Source organism: Eretmochelys imbricata, chromosome 18 (genome assembly GCF_965152235.1).
Source record: "Eretmochelys imbricata isolate rEreImb1 chromosome 18, rEreImb1.hap1, whole genome shotgun sequence".
NCBI lineage: Eukaryota > Metazoa > Chordata > Testudines > Cheloniidae > Eretmochelys > Eretmochelys imbricata.
The window spans coordinates 741474-768122 of NC_135589.1; the positions used below are offsets into that span (position 1 = coordinate 741474).

At 50.4% G+C, this 26649-nt stretch overlaps 1 protein-coding gene across 4 annotated transcripts in view; it reads right to left on the bottom strand.

Annotated features, from left to right (window-relative positions):
* ECE1 (endothelin converting enzyme 1) overlaps positions 1-26649 on the bottom strand; it is a 119061-nt gene that overhangs the window by 62525 nt on the left and 29887 nt on the right. For 2 of the 4 annotated variants that reach the window (XM_077837228.1, XM_077837229.1), the window contains exon 2: positions 5549-5635. In XM_077837228.1, the coding sequence (XP_077693354.1) occupies positions 5549-5635 (87 nt within the window). Of the gene's footprint in view, positions 1-5548; positions 5690-26649 lie in introns of those variants that run through there. The other 2 variants (XM_077837227.1, XM_077837230.1) reach the window with 2 other exon arrangements.

Genomic DNA, 26649 nt, shown 5'->3' on the forward strand with positions numbered 1-26649 from the left:
GAACCAGCATGGTCTTTTTGAGGCTTGATTGCCACAGTACCTCTGAATTAGTTGGTCCCTGTGAAATGCTGGCTCCACATCCTTGGTAAGTGGTTCTGATCCAAACTCCGAGGGATCACACTAGCTACCGAGAATGACTGGAGGCATCCTGGGGTAGCTTGTGCATGCGGCTGCAGGGAAATTAGAACCTTAACTTATTAATTTTATTCCTACCTGTGTACCATTAATTCAGACAAAGGATGGTTCTGAGTGTTGCTGCACTCACTCTGGGAACACGTGCCTCCTCTGTGCACCAGAATCTGCACACACTTGTGTATACAACATTTTTCTAAGCAGCATGCAACTCCTTGGCAATAGGCCCAGCCCAGTGCGGCTCTCCTAAAGATGGATAGGTCTATTTCTCTAAGTGCCTTCTGAAAAAATGATCTCTTCCCTGATAACATCCTCCATTCTTGACAGGCTAGAACACACACAGGGCAGCCCCAAAGCCAGTTCCTTCCAGCTGTTTAACAGCATGCACCACTCCAACACATCCACTTTGAATGAAGAAGAATCCTGCGTCCAGCTGACCCTACCGAGGAAAACTGAGGCTGGCTGTATGAAATGGCTGCAGTTAGAACGGGCTGGGGCACTGAGAGGAAGGATGACCCAATGATTTGGGTGCTAGTTTAGTTCCTGCTCAGCCCTAGATTTTCTGTGTGACCTTCTGTGACATTATTTGATTAAAATATGACCACACAGATCATTGTTGCAACCACTGTTATATATTTGCAACAAATCTTGTACAAAATGTGGCATGTAAAATGTCTATGAAAAGGTTATTGGCTGGTTATGATTACGCTATTGGTTATGAATATTGGCTCTATACCTGGATTTCAAATGTTTGCTCCTGGGGTAATGCCCACAAGGTAGTTAGCCAGCACATCTTTGAGGGACTATTCAAATTAAGTAGCTCATCAAGAAACACTTAACGGACAACGGACCATGTGAGATGCCCATCTACACTGAATGGACTGTCCCGCAAAGATGCTTTTTGAGGTATAGGTAATGGCTTCTGCAGTGTCCAGACCTTCATGCGTGGATATGTGACTTGCCTATGTGACTCCAAACACTATCTTGTCACCTGTAATTTTCCACTAGTGTGCTGAGGGCTTTGTTTGAAACAATGGGTTCCCTCCACATGGCAGGAGATATAAAAGTCCGTGGAAACCCCTCCATTTTACTTCTTTTCTGCTCCAGCCTCTGGACTATGAATTTATACTAAGGGGGCATTCTAACCACTGGACTGAGGACCTTCCAATGATTTAGAAGCAGCCAGAGACTTGACTTAAGCCAGCAGTTTATCCAATCATTGCTACAAGCCTGAACCAAGAACTTTGCAGTTATTGTATGTATTTGATTCCTTTAACCAGTTTTAACTCTCACGTTTCTTTCTTTCTATGAATAAACTTTTAGATTTTAGCTACTAAAGGATTGGCATCAGCGTGATTTTGGGGTAAGATCTAAGTTATATATTAACCTGAGTGTGTGGCTGGCCCTTTGGGATCAGGAGAACCTTTTATTTGATGAAACAGGTTGAAAAGAACCACTCCCTTTAAATCCAGTGGTGGTGATATAAGAACTGGAATAATGAAACTGCTTTTGTGATTTCTTGTTAGCCCATGTGATGAAACAGAAGTTTACTTTTGTTGCTGACTTGGTATATTTTATGGAAGAAATAACCACCAATCTTGGAGTTTATCTGCCCTATTTCTCAGCAGTTTGTCCTGAATTTGGCATCCTCAGTTGTGATCCCCTGAGGCATGGTTACACCTTAGCTCTCTGTATTGCCCGTGACAAAGTTCCAAGCCTGTATTGGTGGGTTCTGTACTTCCGGGTGGATTCAGTGACCTCAGAAATTCACTAAGGCTCCAATGTGACCTTTCTTTCACAGTGTAATGGCAAGAGTCACAGCCTATTGACAGGTTTCAGAGTAGCAGCTGTGTTAGTCTGTATCCGCAAAAAGAAAAGGAGGATTTGAGGCACCTTAGAGACTAGCAAATTTATTTGAGCATAAGCTTTCGTGAGCTACAGCTCACTTCATCAGATGCATTCAGTGGAAAATACACTGGGGAGATTTATATATGCAAAGAACATGAAACAATGGGTTTTACCATACACACTGTAACGAGAGTGATCAGGTAAGGTGAGCTATTACCAGCAGGAGAGCGGGGGGGAGAAAGCATTTTGTAGTGATAATCAAGGTGAGCCATTTCCAGCAGTTGACAAGAACGTCTTTCCACTGAATGCATCCGATGAAGTGAGCTGTAGCTCACGAAAGCTTATGCTCAAATAAATTTGTTAGTCTCTAAGGTGCCTCAAATCCTCCTTTTCTTTTTACAGCCAATTGAGTTACTTTCATCACAGGCCAGTATGGGAGCTGGGAAGGGGAAATACCCCACAGTCTTTGTTGCTCTGTAGAGCTCAGAAGGCACAGTTTGGACCTCCTGACTGGACCGAGTCCTGCTTCCCTTCTCCAGGGGATCTCTGCAGAGCATGGGGCGGGGCTGGGGAAGAACCCGGGTCCACCCTCTATTCCGGGTTCCAGCCCAGGGACCCTAATGGTAGCAGCTGTTGGTGGATTTCCCTTCACCATTGCAGCTGCTTTGATTCCCTAGGCCACTTCCCCTGTGGTCCCCTTTTCCTAGCTTCACCCTCACCTCCAGCTCCTTTCACCTAGACTCCCCCAAAGGAGCTGGAAAGGAGAGCTTTTAAGCGATATGAGCGAGACCTTGCTTGGTTCCAGCTGTCTCCATTACCTAACAGTCTTAACTGACACTTTGCCAATTAATTGGGGTCAGGTGCTGGCATTAGCCAAATGACCTTAACTGGTTAATTGGCATCAGGTGTCTTGACTGGCCTGCAGTAGCCTTTGTTCAGCTATCCAGGGGACAGGGACCTGCTCATTCTGAGGCTGATATAGCTGCCTTCTACTACTCTCTTATCCTTCTGGTCTGAGTCTCTCACAGAGGATAAACATATTCAAGACTGGGAGGTGCTCTGATACTACAGTGGTGGGAGTCATAAGTCCCTTTGATAGACAGGGCTGACACCTGCAAGAAGGACCATGGTCAGAATTGGTCCTCCAGCATCACAGCACCCTTGTACCGGCTGCAGCATCAGTTCAGGACTGACGCAGAGCCCTGCACACTGAATCACCACAGCACTTCCTGCAGCACCCGGACTCTGCTGGACTCAGAAATGCTCCACTAGCTCCTGGCATCAGCCAGGGTTCTGTAAGTGTCACACTTGCAGCTCAACTCAGACCTGTATTGTCTGTTCACTACTCCTTTGGCTGAAGGAGATTCAGGGCTTGGAGTGAAGAGGGGTAGTGTATCGAGTGGTGAAGTTCAGCAAAATCCCATCGGGCCCAGCCTGGGAAACAGGGCAGATGTAAGAGGGGTTTGTTTGACAGTTTCAGACCTTGGTATGCAGTTGCTGACTCCGTTTATTTCAAGGGATCAGGAAGGTCAGGGAGGACAGCATCACAGGGCAAGCTAAAAGGGAGACCGTACTGGGTTCACTCAGGCAAACACAGGACTTTTTCCTTCTTTGGAAAGTTCCTTTAGACCTGTAACAGGTCATTAGCATTAATGCCTTGTTTTCACAACTTTTCAGGCCAGAAGGGACTGATATGATCGTCTAGTCTAACCTCCTGCAGAGCCCAGGCTGTAGAATGTCACCGAGTGATTCTGTGTTGTACTGTGACCTGTGGTTGGGCTAGAGTATCTCTATAGTAACAACATCCAGCCATGAGTCAAAGTCTCCCAGTGCCAGAGGATTTACCGCATCCCTTGGCAAGTTATGCTGATGGTTAATTACCTTCACTGTTAAAAATTTACATCTGATTTCAGTGTGAACTTTGCTGGCTTCTACTTTTAGTCACTGGATATTAGTATGCCTTTCTCTGTGTGGTTAGAGAGCCCTCCAGCATCAGAAACCTCCTTGGCGCCTGTAGACAGCGATCAGGCAGGATGAAACTATATTTACTGTGGGGCTAATCTCGTCCTTCCATTAGCCAGGGACCCAGCAGATGGTGTGGAGTTAACTGAGGGTAGGTGGGACAGCTCAGGAGGGCGAGCAGACACGAAGCACACACTCTGCTGCTCATCTCACCATGGACTAGGCTCTGCTCTGCCCCTCACTGCACATCAGCTGGGCTGCACCAGGCACCTGTCAGGTCAAAGCTTCAGCCCTAGGGGGTGTGTACTGTGCACAGAGAGGGCAGACCAATAAGAGTTTCTAGGAGTTCTCACATCACCACTCCTCTGGCTTGCCTGCCTCACAGCCTCTCCCTAGGGGGCCTGGCAGGGCAGCCCTATTTGTGACACTAGACATTGGTGGAGTCACACCCAGGCTAGAGTTAGCCCCCAAGTGTTTGTGTTGAAGTCACTGTGTCTAAGGCTCCCGACTGCTGACAGACACAGCCCTGGGACAATGGGGCTGGGCCGGAGGTGATTGCTTAGGATGGAGAATTCAAGAGAATATCTGTCAGGGCAAATCCCAAAAGCAAAAACTGCCTGTTGAAAGGTTTCAGAGTAGCAGCCGTATTAGTCTGTATTCGTAAACTTAAAAAACAGACTCCAATGAGAGACTGCTGAATTGGAATTAATTTGCAAACTGGATACAATTAGCTTAGGCTTGAATAGAGACTGGGAGTGGATGGGTCATTACACAAAGTAAAACTATTTCCCCATATTCCCGCCCCCCCACCCCGTTCCTCAGACGTTCTTGTCAACTGCTGGAAATGGCCCACCTTGATTATCACTACAAAAGGTCCCCTGCCCCACTCTCCTGCTGGTAATAGCTCACCCTTCCTGATCACTCTGGTTACAGTGTGTATGGTAACACCCATTGTTTCATGTTCTCTATGTATATAAATCTTCCCACTGTATTTTCCACTGAATGCATCCGGTGAAGTGAGCTGTAGCTCACAAAAGCTTATGCTCCAATAAATTTGTTAGTCTCTAAGGTGCCACAAGTACTCCTTTTCTTTTTGCCTGTTGAAAGTGTTACTGGTTCAGCCATTTCCTGGGCTCAGATTCAGTGAGTCCCCGCATGTCTCTAGCCTGGGCTATCTCAGGTACAGCGCTCTAACCCACCTGACCAGGTCTCTGCAGAGCAGAAGACCAGGCTCCGCCTGCAGCCAACTCTGAACAGACAGGCACTTTCCCTAGCTGTGCTCAGCCCTGGGAGAGCAGGCCAGGTGCATGCACAGTCAGGAAGCAGCCTAGATAGAGAAGCACCTACTCCTGAGTGTGGGGTGAATGGGGCTTCCATGGTCACAAGGCAGAGGGGAACAGAGGAGGGCACAGCGGGCCCATTCTGACTTGCTACATCACTGGAGGAGAGAGTTCCTTTCTATCAGCAAGGCACAAGTTCCCTACACATCCCCCTTGCTCACGGTATGGTGGCAGGACAATCACTGGGGGAGAGAGAGGGCTGTGTTTGGAATGACCTTACAGTCACATTGCTTGCAAAGTGGAGTATCACGGACTGGATAGCCTACCTGGATTCCATTAGGGTAAACTTCCCCTTCCCCGATTGAGTCCATCAGATCTTCCTCATCCAGCGTCGCCCGCTTGTAGGTGGACATCTGAAACGTCAAATGGAGAACAGATTCTCTTAGCATCTCCATGGCAAGGAACATTTAAAGGCATCAGACAGACAGACACTGCTTTGTGAACAGGGCAACTCAGACATCAGCTCAGCCCTTGCAGGCTGGATCTTCATCTCCTGTGATCTTTGCTCAGACTAAGAAGCTGGTGATTCCAGAGCCATCTGTCCAAGTGTTACCAGGTAAGTCTCTGAACAAGATTAATCAGGGCAACCTCCCCTTTCTCCCTGGATCAGCTCCACAGATCCTTCCAAGAGAGTCGAAGTGGAATGGCACCTGAGGCAGCAAGAGAGGCTTTGGCTGGGACATCTGCCCAGCCAGGTTGTAAGTCCTCCTTTGTGCTGAATCCAAGTGACTGAGATATAAAGTTATTGAACAATTATAATCTGAAGAAATGCAAAAAAGGCACGAGAAAGGCAGCCCACCCACAGGCCAAACCACCCGCCCCCATGTCTCCTCTGAAGCCTTCCTCTGAGCCTTAAGTCAACTTTCTCTTTCAATGGGAAGAAAGACTCCTGTGCAGAGAGGGGCTGCCGAGCTCAGCCTGGGAACATCAGACATGCACGTTTCAAAACACAGAATCAGGGAGCAAGTCAGAGAACAGGAAGTAAAATAAAGTCTGCCTGCGTTTGTAAAGCTGCATTCCACAGCAGGAGCCAACGGATTGTTCAAAACTTTCAGAGGCCAGCCTCCTTTCCTCATTGTTGGCTCCACCGGGCCTCAACTCCATCTCTATCCTGCCTTATCCTTCCTGCTTATCTAACACACCAGAGCTGCTCTCCAGTGAGGAGAACAAGGGACAGGCAGAGGGGATGGTCAGAGAAGCAGATGGTTCTTGCAGCCATCATCATCCAAATGATATACCAAGAAATAATCATTTCATTCACATGCTGTACCTTTCCATGTAGTCAAATGTGCTGAGTGTGCCATGCCAGCCTGGAGCTTGCACCTGTGCCTAGGGTGACCAGATGTCCTAGCTGGCTCGATTGTCCCAGCTCAGAGGGTCTGAAACTGGGGCAATGCACTGGATTCCACTGAACCAGCCAGGAGGGCATCCTTCCACTTCTGCCCAACTTCTCCAACTCCACCACTACTGCCTACCTTCCCAGCAAGGTTTGCAACTGTTGTCTACCAAATCTAGCTGCTACCCAAGCAGCATCCAGTCCACTAGCCAAGCCACCCCTGCCTTTGCCCCAAGCCTTCCTAAATGCAGTAAGGTGTGCCCTGTCTTCAGCTTTAGAGGTCAAATCCTGGTGCCCTAATCTAGGCTCCCTCATTTAAATTCTTGCCCCATATAGTCCCCATCCATACATCTATTTAGAGGCCTCCAGACTGTTGCAGTCTCTGAATGGCTCTAAGTTGGCCCTGCCAGAATTAGCAACGTGTTCAGCCCCAAACCCTGGATCTGAGCATATTCAGTATCTAGGCTTTACAGTTCAGGTTTATCTCTAGCCTGACCCCCACTTTTGAGGGGACTGGAAATGCATCATGACTGAGGTCACAGCAAGCAAGGGGCAGGCAAGCCAGCAACTTATTACTGGATGCTTATTGTGGGAAATCAGGGTATGAACCACAGGGTATGTGGAATGACTAGGATGGGATCTCTTGTAAGGACACCACAAGCTCAGTTCAGGTTTAGGAGCCTGCACAGGAATTTGTGGAAACCGAGTCCCTGTGCACAAGGGCAGAGCACAGTCGTTTCACTCCAACAAGATGCCATGCAAAACTCTAGAGTCCTGAGTGAGGTCTTTGGGTTTGTTCAGGCTCCAGGCATGACTGAGAGGCCTGAGTGCATGAACCATGGGAGACAAAGGATGCCTTATGCCTTCTTTGCATTCCTCCTACGTGGGCCTATCTACAGGTCAGCACAGCCTCAAGCATATGTTAGAGCAGCCCTGAGGCTGCTCCAATTTAGCTCTGCTTCCCCAAGAACCAGACAATATCTGTAGCACTGTGTGTTCTGCCCATGCCTCCTTCTCACCCTTGGCCTGCCCCAAAGGTGCCCCTTATGCTAGAGCCTGGAACAAGGGCAGATCTATGGCAGTGGGAGAGTCCCCTTGGAGGATGTTTCCAGCCCCTTTACTCCACCAGAGCCATGAAAAGAGGCCTTAGCAGGATCAGGAATCTGCCTCAGAGGGTGCAAGGAAAAAACCCAGCTCCCTCCAGAAGGCCCCAAGGCCATATGCTGAAACCCCCACTGGCCTGCCTCCCGCTACCCCAGGTTGTATTTCCACACAAGTCTAATTGAAAGTCTGATTCCCTCTACAGTGTTCTCACCTCTTCCCCCCACGCAGATACTCAGGGTGAAGTTGCTCAGGCCCCAGAGCACGGGTGGGGAAGGGGAGATTGTGCTCCACAGCAGCACAGAAGGCCTGAGTCTCCACTGCCCATAGGTAAGTATTCCATCTGCTTGGGCCAAAGGAGGGTGAAATGCTACCTTCCAATTTGTTATGGTTTCACCTGCCGTTTGGCCAGCTGTCTCCAAGAGCTGTAAGGCACAGGTCAATCGAACTCACTGACCCCTCCCGGCCCTCGACCCATGGCCCTGGCAACACAGGTGTGTTGGCACTAGACTGCCAAGTAGGGTTGCCAACAGTCTAATGGCACAAACCCAAATATCCTTGTCCCACCTCCTGCCCTGCCCCTTCCCTAACACCCCTCCCCTTTCACTCAACCCCCCCTCCCTCCATCATTCACTCCCCCGCACCCTCACTCGCTTTCACCAGGCTCAGGCAGGAGGTTGGGGTGCAGGCTCTGTGAGGAAGTTTGGGTGCGGGAGGGGGTGAGGGAGTTTGGGTGCAGGCTCTGGGCTGGGGGTTGGGAGCGGGTGAGGAGTGCAGGCCCTGGCTGGGCAGCACTTGCTTTTGGGATCCACCCAAGGTAACCAGCACATCCCTCTGGCAGCAGCTCCTAGGCAGGGGGCCAAGGGGTCTTCGCACGCCGCTGCCCCTGCCTGCAGCCAATGCCCCTGCAATGGGAGCTATGGAATCGGTGCTCAGGGCGAAGCAGCACACGGAGACCCTCTGCCCCCCAGGGGCTGCAGACACGTGCCAGCAGCTTGTGGGAGCGGCAAGGAGCCAAGGCAAGTAGGGAGCCTGCCTTAGCCCCGCTGTGCTGCTGGACTGTTAACGCCTAAAATCTCCCGGTTTGGCTGCAATAGCCTCTGGAAGATAGATCATGATTTCAGGAGACTCCTGGTGAAACCGGGAGAGCTGACAACCCTACTGCCAAACCAGCGCACTGTTCCACTCGCCTTGTGCTGCAGCAATGCCACAAACACCCAAGCTCCAAGACTCTCCTCAGCCTGTAAAGCCCTATTACCACTGGGTACTGAGTAGCCCTCTTGGCTGGGGAACTGAAATACATTTCCCCAGTGCAGGAAGGAATCACAGCCAATTGCACAAACAGTGCTACTGAGATACAGCTCTAGCAGCTAAGGGGTTAACCAAGAAATCTAGTCTGACAACAATCTACTGGTCATGTTTTGAAACACTTCTTCCTCCCTTTCCACATGTCCCACAAACACTCCCCCTCTATATTAAACAGAACATTCAAACACAAGCCCTGCCACAGCTGACCTTGCTCATTCTTTCTAACAAGCAGCTGCTGCCACTTAGCCTCTTGAAATATCCTGCAGGATACTGCACCTGGATTTTAATTCCTCAGTCAGGGACTGGTGCTCTCCCAACAGCATTCCGCATTCAAAAGACTGATAAACAGAGGCCCCTGCAAGGTCACATACATTTATGAATTGGCTAATACCAATCTAGAGTAATATACTCCTACATTTCAACTGTGTCAGTTACAACTGTGAAGTTAATTGAATCCACCTATCTGAAACTCTGTGAATACTACCAGAATCAGGGTATAGGAGGGAAATGTTTAGAGATCAAAGGAAAACACAGCTGGAAATGAAGCTGGGGATATTCCAGGTTTCTGATTTACGATAGAAGAATGTTTCAGGGTAAGCAGGCCAAACCCACCAAACAGCATGATAGAATCATCTGGACTGTGGGCGCTTCTTGCTGCCACAGATCCGAAGTCTGTAAGCTGGCCTATGAGGGCTGACTCTTACGGACCTCCAGTGAAGTCAAGAGGGGTCAGCCCTCGGCAGAGCTTGCAGAACTGGAGCTATAGAGGGGAAATCCTCAACTAGCTGCTTTGAATTGCAGAGTTGAATCAGAAGGCATCAGTTACACGCTCCTGACTCTTGAATACATCTTTGCACCCTGTTTCAGCATTCAAATACTGTCTCTGAAATGGAGTGAGCCGATCACTTAGAACAAACAGTGTGTGATGGAGTGTGCCGGCCTTCTCTGCTCCCTGCTGGAGGCATTGCTGCCCTGACACACCCACCCAAAGGAGGAGTGTCACCTGGGAAAGAAGAGTGGACAGTGAGGTTAGATCACCGAGCATCATCATCTAGACAAGCCACGCAGGGTAGAAAGGCTACAGCAGCACAGCTGCAGGAGGGGTTCCGGGCTGCGGCTGAGGGGTTTGGGATGCAGGAGGGAGCTCTGGGCTGGGATTGAGGGGTTTGGCGTTCAGGAGGGGGCTCTCGGCTGGAGCAGGGTGTTGGTCTGCGGGGTGGTGTGAGGGCTCTGACTGCGGGTGCAGGCTCTGGGTGGGGTTGGGGAGGAGGGGTTTGGGATGCAGGAGGGAGCTCTGGGCTGGGATTGAGGGGTTTGGCGTGCAGGAGGGGGCTCTGGGCTGGAGCAGGGGGTTGGTCTGCGTGGTGGTGTGAGGGCTCTGACTGCGGGTGCAGGCTCTGGGTGGGGTTGGGGATGAGGGATTTTGGGATGCAGGAAGGTTCTCTGGGCTGGGATTGAGGGGTTTGGCGTGCAGGAGGGGGCTCTGGGCTGGAGCAGGGGGTTGGTCTGCGTGGTGGTGTGAGGGCTCTGACTGGGGGTGCAGGCTCTGGGTGGGGTTGGGGAGGAGGGGTTTAGGATGCAGGAAGGTTCTCTGGGCTGGGATTGAGCGCTTTGGCGTGCAGGAGGGGGATCAGGGCTGGGGCAGGGGGTTGGAGTGTGGGAGGGTGACGGCTCCAGATAGAGGTGCAGGTTCTGGTGTGGGGCTGGGGATGAAGGGTTTGGGGTGTAGGAGGGTACTCAGGGCTGAGACCAAGGGGTTCGGAGGGGGATCAGGGCTGGGGCAGGGGATTGGGATATAGGGATGGTCTGGCTGGGGGTGTGGGCTCTGGGGTGAGGATTTGGGGTGCAGGAGGGGGCTCTGGGCTGGGACTGGGGTTTGGGGGGCTGGAGGGGGCTCCGGGCTGGGACTGAGGGGTTTGGAGGGTGGGAGGAGGATATGGGCTGGGGCACAGGGTTGGGGTGCAGGGGGGTGAGGGCTCCAGCTGGGGGTGCAGGCTCTGGGGTAGGGCTGGGGATGAGGGGTTTGGGGTGCAGGAGGACACTCCAGGCTGGTGCTGGTGCTTGGGGCAGGGGCAGCGCACGGAGTTCCTGGCTGCCCCTACGCATAGGAGCCGGAGTGGGGATATGCCGCTGCTTCTGGGAGCCATGCAGAGCCACGGCAGGTAGGGAGCCTGCCTTAGCCTCGCTGCGCTGCTAACCGGACTTTATACGGCCTGGTCAGCAGGATTCACCAGAACCCTCAGGGTTGGTTGAAAACCAGATGCTTGGCACCCTAGAGCTGCATGAAGCTGGGACAGGAGAGGAGGGGCCTGGGGCCTTCAGTTAAACTATGTGGCAAGCTGTTTATTTGGTCGTGGCTGCCATTTTTTAATTGAATTTCAATTAATTGTTACTGGACTCGAAGGGGCTCCCTGCTCAGGACACCTTGCTCCTGGGCAGCTTTGACACAGTGCTTCTCTTCCATGCTACCTTTCATCCAGTTTTACAGATAGGGAAACTGAAGCATGGAGGCTAAGTGACTCGCTGGAGGTCACAGATTGGGGCCCTGGCCCACTCCCATTGAAGTCAGGGTAGGTTTTGTCACCAAATTTCGTAGGAGCAGTTTGGGGTCATAAATCAATGTCAAAGCCAGGGTTAGGACCCAGGTTTCCCAGCCCTATGTGCTAAAGACCCCAAATGGCTGCCTCTGTCTTTATAGCTTAGAGCTCCACTTCAGTATTGGGCCTTTGTGTAGCCACAGAGGAACCACTGGAATTATGATATGACTTTAAATTATGGACGGAAGAGGAAGGCTGTTCTTGGGGTTAATACATGGGGCTCAGGAGATCCAAGTCTCTACCACATGCTCTCTGTATGATCTTGGGCAAGTCACTTAGTCTCTCTGGGGCCCAGTTCCCCATCGGTGAAATGGTAGTAATGAAACTTTCTGTCTCCCACCCTCAGCCTACATTGTCTGTTCAGACTGTAAGCACTGCAGGCAGGGACTGTCTCTGTTCTGTGTCTGTACAGCGCCTAGCACAACGGGGTACCAATCCACGGCTGGGGCTCCTAGGCACTGCCAAAATACTTAGGCACGGTGCTTAGCACAACAGGCCCCATCTCAGCAGGCACTTCTGCAATATTGTTTCCAAATCATGATCTTGCAGGTAGCTAAAATTCCTGGCATTTAATCAAGAGTGACATTTGCATGTTGGCATGAAATGAGTAGTGCTGTGAGGAATGACCTACATAGATACCACAAGCTAGCTAGCCTGTAGCTGAGGAGTTCGAACCTAGATGCAGTATACATACATTGCCAGTAGCTATTTACTGAGGTGGAACTGAATCAATTATAGGGAACTACGAGAGAGATTAGAGGCATGTATGTAAAATTATTAAGGGTTTGTCTTTCTGGGGAAACTGACTGGAAGAAGTGGTATAATTCGAACACTATGGCTATGCCAGTACAAACCCCACGTGGACACTCTATTCTGGAATAAAAGTGAATTTTTATGTAGTTAAGATGAGTAATTATGCCAGAATAAAGTGTCTTTTATTCGGCTATACCAGTGTAGCTATATGCTATGCCACTGTGGTTCCACCAGTACATTTCCCTGCATATACAAGCCCTACATCTGAATGAAATAAGCATTGCCAGCAGATCAAGGGAAGTGATTATTCCCCACCTATTCAGCACTGGTGAGGCCACATCTGAAGTACTGCGTCCAGTTTTGGGCCCCCCCACCACAGGAACCCGAGTTTCTAATCTGCCAGTGGATGCTCCCTGCCCAGCTCTGCCCAGGCCCTGAGCCCACTCCACCCCTTCCTGCTTCTTTCCACCCCTGCCCCTCCTCTTCCTGCCCTCGCCTTGCCTCTTCCCCGCCCAGTTCCGTCCCCTCCCCTGAGTGCGCTGTGCCCTCGCTCCTCCCCTCTTCCCCCAGCACCTCCTGACGTGAAACACCTGATCCATAGTAGGTAGCAGCGCTGGGAGGTAGGGGGAGATGCTGATCAGTAGGAGCCACTGGCAGGCAGGAGATGCTGAGAGGAGGGCTGCTGGTGGGTGCTCAGCACCCACCATTTTTTTCCCCATGGGTGCTCTAGCCCTGGAGCACTCATGGAGTCGGAACCTCTGCCCCCCCCCCCCCAGAAAGGATGTGGATAAATTGGAGACAGTCCAGCGGAGGGCAACGAAAACGATCAGGGGGCTGGGGCACATGACTTACGAGGAGAGGCTGAGAGAACTGGGCTTGTTTAGTCTCCAGAAGAGAAGAGTGGGGGTGGGATTTGATAGCTGCTTTCAACTACCTGAAGGGAGGTTCAAAAGAGGATGGAGCTCGGTTGTTCTCAGTGGTGACAGATGACAGAACAAGGAGCAATGGTCTCAGGTTGCTGTGTGAGGTCTGGGTTGGATATTAGGAAACATTATTTCACTAGGAGGGTGGTGAAGCACTGGAATGGGTTCCCTAGGGAGATGGTGGAATCTCCATCCTTAGAGGTTTTTAAGGCCTGGTTTGACAAAGCCCTGGCTGGGCTGATTTAGTTGGTGTTGGTCCTGCTTTGAGCAGGGGGTTGCACTAGATGACCTCATGAGATCTCTTCCAACCCTAATCTTCTATGATTCTATGAAATCACTGGGGTTTTTAAAGCCTAAAAGGCTGTTTCTTTCATAGTAGGGAATCCTTGTGCTTTTGGGTGGGCTTGGAGTTAAGCATTAACAATGGTCTCTGCATAGGCTGCTGTCTGGAAAGTAGCACCCACTCAACATCTAGGAGGAATTCCCTGTCAGCCATGTGCTAGAATGGATCCATTAGATCAGATGGAGCCAATGGAACTTTCATGATGAAATTAAATATATGCTGAACAGTCACAGCCCTTTTCATGTGCCCTTGGGGTCACTTCCGTTCTCCGGTTGGGGACACGAGGGTATTTTGGGGTTGTTCCATTCTGGGTAGTGCAAACAGGCGGGGTTGGCTGGATTCATCCCTGTGTGAGTGCTGGGATGGGGAGAAAGGGAGAGGCTCAAACTGCCTTCTATTCTGGGGCTGCTGGAGCAACTTTGGCCCCCAGCAAAGGCTGCGGCAACCCCCTCCCACCAAAAAAAAGTTGTGCTCCTGTTTCAAAGGGACTCTGCAGGGGTGGAGAATTGTCAGGGTGGCCGATATGTCCTAGTTACACCCCATCCTGCTCCTTTTCGCTCCAGCTCGCTCTCTACAACCAGGGCTTCTGAGGAGGGAGCATAGGATCAGCTCTGCCCTGGGCAAAGAGGCCTCGTGGGACAGGGTTATTCCTGGGGAGGGGGGGCAGGAGCTGTACCCTCCTGAACCATGATAATTGGGTCCTAGTGTCCTATCTTCACTGTGAATTCTCACTCAGTTACAACAGGCTAAGCCTCCCACATGGCTATATCATCATTCCATACCATCGACTGAGCTATGGGGTAACAGAGTGGTACAGCCCGGCAGCTGGATAGGGCATACTCTTTGCTTCCCTGCTCCGTGAGGAGTCTCTCACACCTCTGCCAAGTACTCCCCATAGCAAGCTCTTTGGGGCACAGGCTGTCTTTTTGTTCTGGGTTTGTACCAAGCCCAGTGCAATGGGGTCTTGATCCATGATTGTGGCTCCTTGGTGCTACCACAATACAAGTCAATTATTATTACTAATAGGAATGGGAGCATTTCCTCACTTTGCACAGATGTCAATGACAATGCAAGGTGAGGGCAGTGAAGACTCTGGCTGGTTCAGGATTCTTGCTCTGAGGAGCATACGGTCATAGATGGTGCAAGTCAAATGAGACATGATCTGTAGCACGCTCCCAGCCTTAGGCCAAAATTTGCAGAAGTGCCCAATGATTTTGTGGGCATTGATTTTTGAGAGCCCCATAGGAGATGCTATAGGCTTTATGTCTAGAGGTGCTGAACACCTACAGCTCCTGTTGGCTTTCATCAGAAATGCTGCTTCCCAGCCCCTCTGAAAAGCTGGGTCCAAGAGGGGCTTACATTAAGCCCTCATAACACAAGGCATCCCAAATCAGAGGCCACTTTTGGTCCCCAGGAGTGCATTGTTGTGTCTCTTACTCCAGGATCCAGTCACTAACCATGCATATTACACCCCAGCTTGGCACTCTGCAACTGAAGTTATGTTGGGCCCATTGTAGCTGGGGCCAAATTGGGAGAGACGCTGTTGACTCCATCAACCAAAATATCTTCAGGCTGATGTGAGACTCCCCTGAGCATCTACCCAGAAAATTACAATTGGAGAAAGTCAGAGATAGGAAGATCTGGTCATCAATTTGCCCTTCTCCCGACACTTTTCCAGCCACTACATTTATCTAAGCATGATGTCCTCTCCAATTCTTTGGCATAACTGATGAAAAAGCAAATATGACCCCTCCAACCCTGCTGTAGCTCAATCAGAGGACCTGTTTCTTCTCTCTTCCAAGCCAATTAATCCCTCTTTCCTGCACTCTGCCTTGCAGCCATTTGTGATCCCCGCCCTCGAGAGAGAGCAAGCGGAAACCTCTCCCATTCTGACAGGTTTCAGAGTAGCAGCTGTGTTAGTCTGTATCTGCACAAAGAAAAGGAGGCCTTGTGGCCCCTTAGAGACTAACACATTTATTTGAGCGTAAGCTTTCGTGAGCTAGAGCTCACTTCATCAGATGCATCAAAGCTTATGCTTATGCTCAAATAAATTGGTTAGTCTCTAAAGTGCCAAAAAAACAACCCTGACACTTCTACAAAGCTGTTTTTTCCTTGGAGTGGCAGAAAGGCACTTTCCATTACAAACAGAAACCTAATGCTCGGTTTCCCCTCCATCTGCATAACGGTTGAGAGAGGCAATTCAGTTCAGCTACATTATTTTATCGTCAGTGCCTATCGGAATCTTGAGCCACATCTCCAGCAGAACTGCTAAACAGGACAGTTGTAGCAAAGAGGCTCAGCGAAGCCCTTTCGCCCACACTCAAAAAATCAACTAGCTACATTCTGCCTCCTCCATACACAGCCAATAGCATGGTCTGCTGGACAGGACACGGCATGGGGCCTCAGAGACTTAGCTCCTAAATGGCTCTGCCAATAACCTACTGTGTGACCTTGGACAAGTCAATTCGTGCCTTCATTTCCCATTTGCCCAGGGATGGGCAAACTTTTTGGCCCAAGGCCCACATCTGGGTGGGGAAATTGCATGCAGGGCCACAAATGTAGGGCTGGGGCAGGGGTTGGGGTTCAGGAGGGAGTGCAGGAAGGGGCTCAGGGCAAGGGGTTGGGGTGGAGGAGGAGGTGCGGAGTGCAGGAGGGGACTTAGGGCACAGAGTTGGGTGCAGAAGGGTGTGGGGTGCAGGAGGGGGCTCAAGGCCGGCGGTTAGGGTGCAGGAGGAGGTGCAGAGTGCAGGAGGGGACTCAAGGCCAGGGTGCAGGAGGAGGTGCAGAGTGCAGGAGGGGACTCAAGGCCAGGGTGCAGGAGGAGGTGCAGAGTGCAGGAGGGGACTCAAGGCATGGGGTTGGGTGCAGCAGGGGGCTCAAGGGAGGGAGTTAGGGAGCTCAGGGCAGGGGGCTGGGGTGCAGCAGGGGGTTAGGAGGCTTAGGGCAGGGGGTTGGGATGCAGGAGGGGTTCGGGGTGTAGGCTCTGGGCTGTAGCTGCTTACATCGAGCGGCTCCGGGGTGGCAGCGGCGTGCAGCGGGGCTAAGGCAGGCTCCCTCCCTGCCTGCCCTGGCCCTGTGCCACTCCCAGAAGTGGCCAGCATTTCCAGCAGTGGCTCCTGGGGGTGGGTGGGGCAGGCAGCTTCACCACACGCTACGCTCACCTGCGGGTACCATCCTGGAAGCTGCCATTGGCCGTGGTTCCCTGTTCCTGGCCAATGGGAGCTACGGGGGGCGGTGCCTGCAGGTGAGAGCAACGCATGGAGCCCCTGCTCCCCCTCACTCCCAGGGGCCGCAGGCATGTGGTGCCAGCCGCTTCTGGGAGTGGCATGGGGCCAGAGCAGGAAGCCCCATGTGGCTTAATCAACCTTGTGGGGCTTGTGATGACCCCACATAGGTACCCGTGGCCAGTTAAGATGAATGGCATAAAGACCATTGCATTGGTGGACTCCAGGACTGCCATCACGCTGGTGTCAGGGAAACCAGTGGAATAGGACCAGCTGTCTTGGGCCAAACACACAGGGATAACCTGTGTACATGGCACTGTCAACTACTATCTGACCATCCCTGTACAAATTGAAGTTCAGGGGAGTACCATGAGGGCGACGGTGGGGATGGTCCCTAAACTCCCATACCCAGTCCTCATAGGATGAGACTTCCCAGGGTTTGGGAATCTACTTTCGGTGGGCGAGTCCGAGGAGGGTAATGACCCCAGGAGTGATACTGTGGCCCCAGTATGTAGCTCTCTCCCATTTTTCTCTGAATTTGCCCAGGACTTGTTCTCTGCAACTGGGAAGCCCTGGAAAACTAGGCGAGAAAGGTGGGCGGACAAAAGGTTGGGAACCAGGCTCTTGGCTAGGAACCACTAGGCTGTGCTCATAGGGAGGCAATCTCGTCCCGCGGGCAGGGGGGCAACTCAGGTTGAAGACGAGCGAGAAGCTGGACCCAGTTCTGCTGATTCCAACCCTGGAGAGGAAACAGAAATAGGTCCCCTTGATTTAGAGCATATTGGGCCCTCATTTAGAAATTCTGGGCAACACCAAGCCAATGATCCGCTGAATGGGGTTCCAGTGGAGGGGAAACACAAAGACTCAGGGCCATACTTCGTGATAAGAAGGGACCTATTATAAAGAGTAGTCCAAATGCAAGAGCAAGAAGTGGAGCAGCAGCGCTGTGCTTGTTATGCACCAGAGAGCAGCACTGGACGTAGCTCACAGCCATTTGTTTGGAGGACATCTAGGGATAGAAAAAACCCTTGACTGAATCCTACGAAGGTTCTTTTGGCCAAGAGTTTATATGGAGGTCTGACGATATTGTGCCTCCTGCCCAGAATAATAATTACACGGCCTATGACCACACTTAAGGGCTCCTCTAGTACCTCAGCCAATTATTGAAGTCCCATTTGAGAGGATAGCCACGGACTTGATAGGCCCACTGAAGAAGTGGGCCTGAGGCCATCAGTGTGTGCTCGTTGTTCTGAACTATGTCACCCGTACATAACACGATGTCCAAGACCACAGCGAAAGAATTAATTCAAATTTTCTCTAGAGTAGGGATACCCACAGAGATCTTAATGGATCAAGGAACCCTCATCATCTCAAAATTGATGAAGGACCTGTGTGCGATGCTCCACATACAGGCCCTATGAACGTCAGTCTACCATGCACAGACTGACGGCCTCGTTGAACACTTTAATAGGACACTGAAGAACATAAGAAAAGTGGTGAGCCGGGAAGGGAAGAGTTGGGATACCTTTCTACCTTACCTGATGTTTGCCATAAGGTAAGTTCCCCAAATGTCCACGGGGTTCTCCCCCTTTGAGCTGCTATTTGATCACCATCCCCATGGCATACTGGACATTGCCAAGGAGGACAAGAACAGCCTAATCAGGGGAGAAACATAATTGAACATGTGATGCAGATGCAGGACAGGATAGCCCAAGTCACTCCCATCGTGCAGGAACACATGGAGAAAGCACAAGAGGCTCAAGAGACCTATTACAATGGCTGAGCAAAGGTGTGATCGGGTAATGGTGCTGGTGCCCACAGCTGAAAGCAAGCTCCTGGCCAGATGGCAAGGGCCATAGGAAGTAATTGAAGCCACTGGGGAGGTAGACTATAAGGTATGACAGCCTGATCGCCAGAAGCTGGAGCAGTTCTACCATGTCAACCTGTTAAACCCTGGCAGGACGGAGGAGCTCATGTGGTCACCCTAGAGACACCATCCTTAGAAAATAAACCACAGGGGCAAGTGAGAATATCCCCTGAATTGACCCCTGAACAACTGGCAGAAGCCACCAATATAACTGAACGAAATCACGATGTGTTCTTGGAGAAGCCAGGCAGAACCACTGAAGCTCATCATCATATCATCATGGACCCCAGAGTAAAGGTCAATGTTAAGCCATACTGGATCCCAGAGGCGAAAAGAGGTGATCAGGACCGAAGTTAAGAGGATGCTGGAGCTAGTAGTCATTGCGGAGTCCTATACTCAGTGATCCAGTCCAATCGTTCTGGTACCTAAGCTGATGGCACCATGAGATTCTGCAATGATTTCCGGAAATTAAATGAGGTGTCCCAGTTTGATGCCTATCTCATACCTCGGATAGACGAGCTAATCCACCATTGGGAAAAGCACGATTCCTGTCCACCCTCGACCTGACCAAAGGTTATTGGCAAACTCCTCTGGCCAAGGAAGCCAAGGAAAAGACTGTCCTTTTTTTAAACCAGAAGGATTGTACCAATATACTGTCCTCCCTTTTGGATTACACGGGGCTCCTGCAACCTTCCAGCGGCTCATGGATAAGCTGTTATGTCCACATGCCAAGCATGCAGCTGCTTACCTCGATGATGTAGTCATACATAGCCCAGACTGGGAGAAGCACCTAGAAAAGGCGGAAGCAGTACTGGATACCCTGAGGGATGCGGGTCTCACTGCAAATCCCTCCAAATGTGCAATAGCGCTAGTTGAAGCCAAATACCTCGGATACACCATGGGAAGGGGTGTAGCGAAGCCCCAACTGAATAAATTAGAAGCAATACAAAGTTGGCCCCGACCAATATGGAAGAAACAGGTCAGAGCTTTTCTGGGGATAGTAGGGCGATTCATTCCCCACTTTGCTACCAGAGCATACCCGTTGACGGACCTGATAAAAGCCCGAGGCCCAGACATAGTGAAATGGCCCAGCGCAGCTGAAGAAGCCTTTACAGATCTGAGGACTGCCCTCTATAGTAATCCAGTACAAGTAGCGTCAGACTTTGAAAAAGAGTTTTTACTACAAATGGATGCCTCCGAGGTCAGATTGGGAGCCGTACTTTCTCAAATGCTAGGAGAGGAAGAACATCCAATCCTATTCCTTAGTAGGAAACTCCTACCCAGAGAAAAAGGTATGCCGTGGTAGAGAAGGAATGCCTTGCTGTGAAGTGGGCCATGGAAACCCTATGCTACTACCTACTCGGATGGAGATTTACCCTCATTACTGACCATGCCTCCCTAAAATGGACGCACCGGAACAAGGAATGAAATGCAAGGGTAACAAGATGGTTCCTGTCGTTGCAGCCCTTCCACTTCCGAGTGCAACACAGAGCAAGGATCAAGCCTGGCAGTGATGATGGTCTATCAAGGGTACATTGTTTCTTATCCCAAGTAGCCCAACCCCATGGTGTTAAGCGGGGGGAGGGATATGTGACAAAGTCAGGCCAGACGGCTGCAGGAGGGTCTGGGAAAACAGGTATGTTAGCCCTAGACTGCGAAAGGTCCTTTTTCCTACAAGCTGGGAAGGGGTTACTTCAGTCAATTAGGGACACCTGAGTTAAGGGCTGCCTGAAACCGGTTAAAACCTCTCTCCTGGTGAGAGACAGCGTGGGAGAGGACAAACGGCTGCAAGGCTGGAGGCAGCAGGGAGATAGGCTTCTCCAGTGAGAGAAACTGCGCTCCTCCCCACCGGGGAAACACCCAAAACCCGATGAAGTGAGCTGTAGCTCATGAAAGCTTATGCTCAAATAAATTGGTTAGTCTCTAAGGTGCCACAAGTCCTCCTATTCTTTTTGCGAATACAGACTAACACGGCTGCTACTCTGAAACCCAAAACCCAGTGCCTGTTTAGGGGAAGGACTGACACCCCGGGGCCAGCGACAGGACAACACCTGCCCTCGTGAGGAGGCCAGAGAAAGGTATTCCCCTTTTGTTTCAGTGCATTATAGACTTTTCTCCTTTGTTTGGCAGAGGAGCACTCCTCAGGCCTGCCCTGAGGCCTACCGGGCAGGCTCTGAGAAACGAACTCCGAAGAGGAAAGACAGACACGCTCCAGAGTGGGGGGCTGATTTACCCCAGGCCCTGTCCCTGCCAGAGGAGGGGGAGCTAAGTCCAGCAAGGCAGAAGGGGTGCCTAGACCATCCTCATCGACGTCACGGTCTCCCTTGAGAACAGGATGCCGGCCTTCCGTGAAGCCCGAGCTTGTAAGCTGGAAAAATACGCCCCCATGGCCGACATCCTGAGAGCGAAGGGCTACGAGGTGCAGATGGACACCCTTATCATTGAAGCCCTGGGAGCTTGGGACCCCTGCAACGAGCATGTGCTGCAGACATGTGGGATTGGTCGACGCTACGCATGGCTCATAGAATCATAGAATATCAGGGTTGGAAGGGACCTCAGGAGGTCATCTAGTCCAACCCCCTGCTCAAAGCAGGACCAAGCCCCAACTAAATCATCCCAGCCAGGGCTTTGTCAAGCCTGACCTTAAAAACCTCAAAGGAAGGAGATTCCACCACCTCCCTAGGTAACGCATTCCAGTGTTTCACCACCCTCCTAGTGAAAAAGTTTTTCTTAATATCCAACCTAAACCTCCCCCACTGTAACTTGAGACCAATACTCCTTGTTCTGTCATCAGCTACCACTGAGAACAGTCTAGATCCATCCTCTTTGGAACCTCCTTTCAGGTAGTTGAAAGCAGCTATCAGGTCCCCCCTCATTCTTCTCTTCCGCAGACTAAACAATCCCAGTTCCCTCAGCCTCTCCTCATAAGTCATGTGTTCTGGTCCCCTAAACATTTTTGTTGCCCTCCGCTGGACTCTTTCCAATTTTTCCACATCCTTCTTGTAGTGTGGGGCCCAAAACTGGACACAGTACTCCAGATGAGGCCTCACCAATGTCAAATAGAGGGCAACGATCACGTCCCTCAATCTGCTGGCAATGCCCCTACATATACATCCCAAAATGCCATTGGCCTTCTTGGCAACAAGGGCACACTGTTGACTCATATCCAGCTTCTCGTCCACTGTAACCCCTAGGTCCTTTTCTGCAGAACTGCTGCCGAGCCATTCGGTCCCTATTCTGTAGCTGTGCATGGGATTCTTCCGTCCTAAGTACAGGACTCTGCACTTGTCCTTGTTGAACCTCATCAGATTTCTTTTGACCCAATCCTCTAATTTGTCTGGGGCCCTCTGTATCCTATCCCTACCCTCCAGAGTATCTACCTCTCCTCCCAGTTCAGGGTCATCTGCAAACTTGCTGAGAGTGCAATCCACACCATCCTCCAGATCATTTATGAAGATACTGAACAAAACCAGCCCGAGGACCGACCCTTGGGGCACTCCACTTGATACCGGCTGCCAACTAGACATGGAGCCATTGATCATTACCCGTTGAGCCCAACAATCTAGCCAACTTTCTATCCACCTTATAGTTCATTTAACCAGCCCATACTTCTTTAACTTGCTGGCAAGAATACTGTGGGAGACCATATCAAAAGCTTTGCTAAATTCAAGGAACAACACGTCCACTGCTTTCCCTTCATCCACAGAGCAAACAAAAATGTTTAGGGGACTGGAACACATGACTTATGAGGAGAGGCTGAGGGAACTGGGATTGTTTAGTCTACGGAAGAGAAGAATGAGGGGGGATTTGATAGCTGCTTTCAACTACCTGAAAGGGAGTTCCAAAGAGGATGGATCTAGACTGTTCTCAGAAGCAGCAGATGACAGAACAAGGAGTAATGGTCTCAAGTTGCAGTGGGGGAGATTTAGGTTGGATATTAGGAAAAACTTTTTCACTAGGAGGGTGGTGAAACACTGGAATGCATTACTTAGGGAGGTGGTGGAATCTCCTTCCTTAGAAGTTTTTAAGGTCAGGCTTGACAAAGCCCTGGCTGGGATGATTTAGTTGGGGATCGGTCCTGCTTTGAGCAGGGGATTGGACTAGATGATCTCCTGAGGTCCCTTCCAACCCTGATATTCTATGATTTTATGATTCTAACTGAAACCATAAACTCACTGAACATTAAATCCCACCAAATGAGGATAAATCCATCCTCATCATCATTATACTCCACACCTGTACATAGCCATTATATGAACAACATACCCTCATATTTCAATGTCTGTACTTTGACCGGTTAACCTTTTACCCCCAATCGGCGAGACTGCAGATTATTTATTCCTTACACCATCTGATCCTAAACCGAACTTTTGCACTCCTTGATAATCTGTACCTTATTCCCTGATAACCAGAAACTTCTACGCTTAAACTCTGTACCATTTTTTTTAACATCATCTTAATAAAATTATTAAATCTGTTAACACACACACACATCTGTATGCATCATGTTTTGGTTCTATCAACAACGTAAGTCCAGACTCTGTTAGCAGGCAGGCCCCGAAGACAGTAGCTTTGCTTGTGTAGATGGACTCTGACTCAGCGACTGGTCACATCCCCTCAGCCAGGCAACACAATAGCAGGAACCTCTACTTCAGAATTCTTGAGGAATGACAATTGAAATCTACGTGTGCTGAAAACCCACACATTCCAAAGATCTCGAGTCTCGGGGCCAGTTTCCTGTAGACTTGCTGTGTGCTCCAGGATATACTGTATGGAAGCAAATGAAATGAAAGCTAAGTTCTGTGTTCCGTGTTGCAGAATCCCTTCCGCATGTCCAGTAAATCACTGCACTTCTGAGTCTGGAGGGAGACTGAAACAACATAGCCAATACAGTGCCGGATCTCAATGCACAGATAAGGCCTAATTATGATATGGCATAAACACAGTTAACCTCTTCGCCTCTGATCATTGGGGCAGACTGTATGGTCAGTTTCCAAAGGACATTCACTGTCTGATCTGAATAGAAGAACAACATGCATTTTATCTCCATTTCCAACACCAATATAGGTCTCCCATCCAAACCTAAGCCATACCAAAACCCACTTAGCCAATGAGGACAGACACCAAATGGGGGTGGAGAGTGAAAAGGACTAGAAGCACCTCTCCAAGCAGAGTTTTGAAGAGCACTGGCTGCTCCTTTCCAGACAGGCAGGTTTATTCAGGCTTAAGATGGCAGACAGCGTAGTCTAATGGCTAGGGCATGGGACCTAGAGTTGAGGAACCTGGGTGCTGGTCCCAGCTCAGCCACTGACTTCCTGGGTGATCTTGGACACGTGGCGTCCTCTCCCATCCTGTGTGTGTCTTGCCAATTTAGACTGTAAACTGTCAGGACAAGGGCTGTTTCTGCAGCAGCCAGCAAAATGGGGTCTTGTTTGTGTGCCTCAGGTGCTACTGTAGTAAAAAGGAGGGAAACCTCTTCGGCAGGAGCTAACTTCTCATTCTAAGTAAGGGTCCCTATGTCCTTCGCAGTACATCACAAGTAATGCAGCAGAAACCCCTGAATGATGTAGCAGTGATCAGTCCTATAAAACCAAGGACTAAGATACACGTTCTACTGGCTCCTTATCAACTAACACAGCTTTAGAGCACTCCTGAACCAGCACTGACCTCTGCCCCAGGTCTTGTACAATCAGTACTGCAGTCCTTTCTCTCTCCTTTGTCATTTATTCATTTTATATTAGATGAGTTTTATATTGCTACTATATTTTCAATGTACTGGGGATTTTTGTACTGGCAACACAACTGCATGGTCCAAGTTCTCGGGAGGGAGTTAAAGGGATTGGGAGCTGGGCAGAGGGCATTTGAGGGTTTTGTTCTGGGGGAAGGGATTCAATTCCTCTTTCCTTTTCAGCTTTGGAGCAGGAGTGGAAGTAGGGGCTTTGATCTTCGGGTTTAGTGGGCAGGTGGCAGACAGTGGTGGTGGCCTGTGACATACAGGAACTCACTGATTATCTGGTCCCCACTCGATAGATCCTGCTCTGTATACTGCCACTTCTCTCATCTGCCTCATCCCCAGCAGCATCCCTCAATTTACCTCTGTCCCTCACAAACCTGCCATCCTCATTCCTAGGCTGTGAATTATTGACAAGAGAAATGCTGACTCAGGGGAGCCGGGGTTACAGAATGGAATCTCAATAGACAAGTGAGCTCCCCAAGTTAACCTCCCTGCAAGTTCCAATTTCTAAAGATGGGCAAGTTCAGAGTAAGAACCCTTTCCCCTTTAGAGCACACATGTCACTAGAGGATGCAGCATCTCAGCTCTCTGGACAACAGCTCAGATGTGGTTCTCAAACTTCATTGCACCACGACCGCTTCTGACAACAAAAATTACTACACGACCCCAGGAGGAGGGACTGAAGCATGAGCCTGCCCAGGCCCTGACATTTTAGGCAGGGGTGAGGCAGGGGACGGAAACCAAAGTTCAAGCCTCACCACCCCAGATGGCCCAACAGGGGGACCAAAGCTGCAACCCAAGGGCTTTAGCCACAGGCAGGGGGCCTGCAAGCTGAACCCCATCACCTAGGGCTGAAGCTGAAGCATGAGCCCTGCCACCCAGGGCTGAAGCCCTGGGGCTTGGACTTCAGCCCCAGCCCTGGGTGGTGGGGCTCACGCTTCGGGCTTGGGCCCTGGGCGGTGGGGTTTGGGTCCTGGCCCCAAGCGGTGGGGCTCGGGCTTTGGCTTAGGCCCTGGAACCCAGCAAGTCTAACACCAGCCCTGGCGACCCCATTAAAATGTCCCGACCCACAGTTTGAGAGCCCCTGGATTAGATGATCATAAAGATCCTTTCTGGCCTGGATCTATGACAGCAAGCGACGTGGTTTAGGATCCTCCAGAATGGTTGACACATCTCCTGTTCGTCTCACTAGACACGGATGTCATGGCTGCAAAAGAGGAATTATCTGTGACTGCAGAATTTTTAAAATTCTGAAGCCTGAGCAAGGAAATATAGAAATTGGAGTTTGGGTGGATAGGCAGATGGGTGCATGGGGATAGAGGAAGAGAGATACAGATACAGATAGAACATATATGATGCAGACAAGCGAGCTAGGCAACTAAAGATCAAAAAAAAAGGAAAGAGAATCTGCCCCACTGGGGTCTCGATCGCTGATACTCTGTGACTCCTCCACGAATTTCCAGTGGAAGATACAGCTGAAGTGGCACCAACTCTCTATCCTGTTGGCGCTTGGGATCTGTGAATCATTGCCTCAGCCAGCCAGCTACCTGGGGACTTTGCCAGCTCCCCGCCTCAAGTTCTCTGAAGTGGAAAGGTGAGTGGGTATTTGTCATCCATTAATTCAAACTAGCCCTGTCAGCAGCTGTTGCAAGAGACAGAAGCAATTATGCTGGTCGAAGGGTCATGCAGCGAACAGCGCCGGGGAGGGATGTGCTGCCGTCACATCGCTGGGCCTACTTGCGATTCCTACAAGTGAGCTTTCATAACCAGCCTACAAAATAATTAGCATTCTTGGCTCTGGATTCTGCTTTGTTACATTCTGTTACATATTATTATTATTCCTTTGTGCCCTGCATCTTTTGGCTCCTGTTCAGCTACACAATTGCACAATTAATAATTGGGACAATACTTCCAGATAATGAAAGACATCAGAGACCTGTTTTTAATTAGCCAGAGGCATGCATGCTATTGCGTGCCTATATTTGTATATGTATTTCTCCCCACAAGCCATGCCAGATGACTTCATATGCAAATGGCCAATTAGGTGCCCTTGTGCAATGCACAACCATGGGAGGTGGGTGTGCAGTCGCAGGAAGCGTGCAGGTATTATTTCCTCCAAACCTTGGGCCATTTTCTTTAAAAATTTGCCTCCCGGGGACTTGAATTTAAACAAACTAGGTA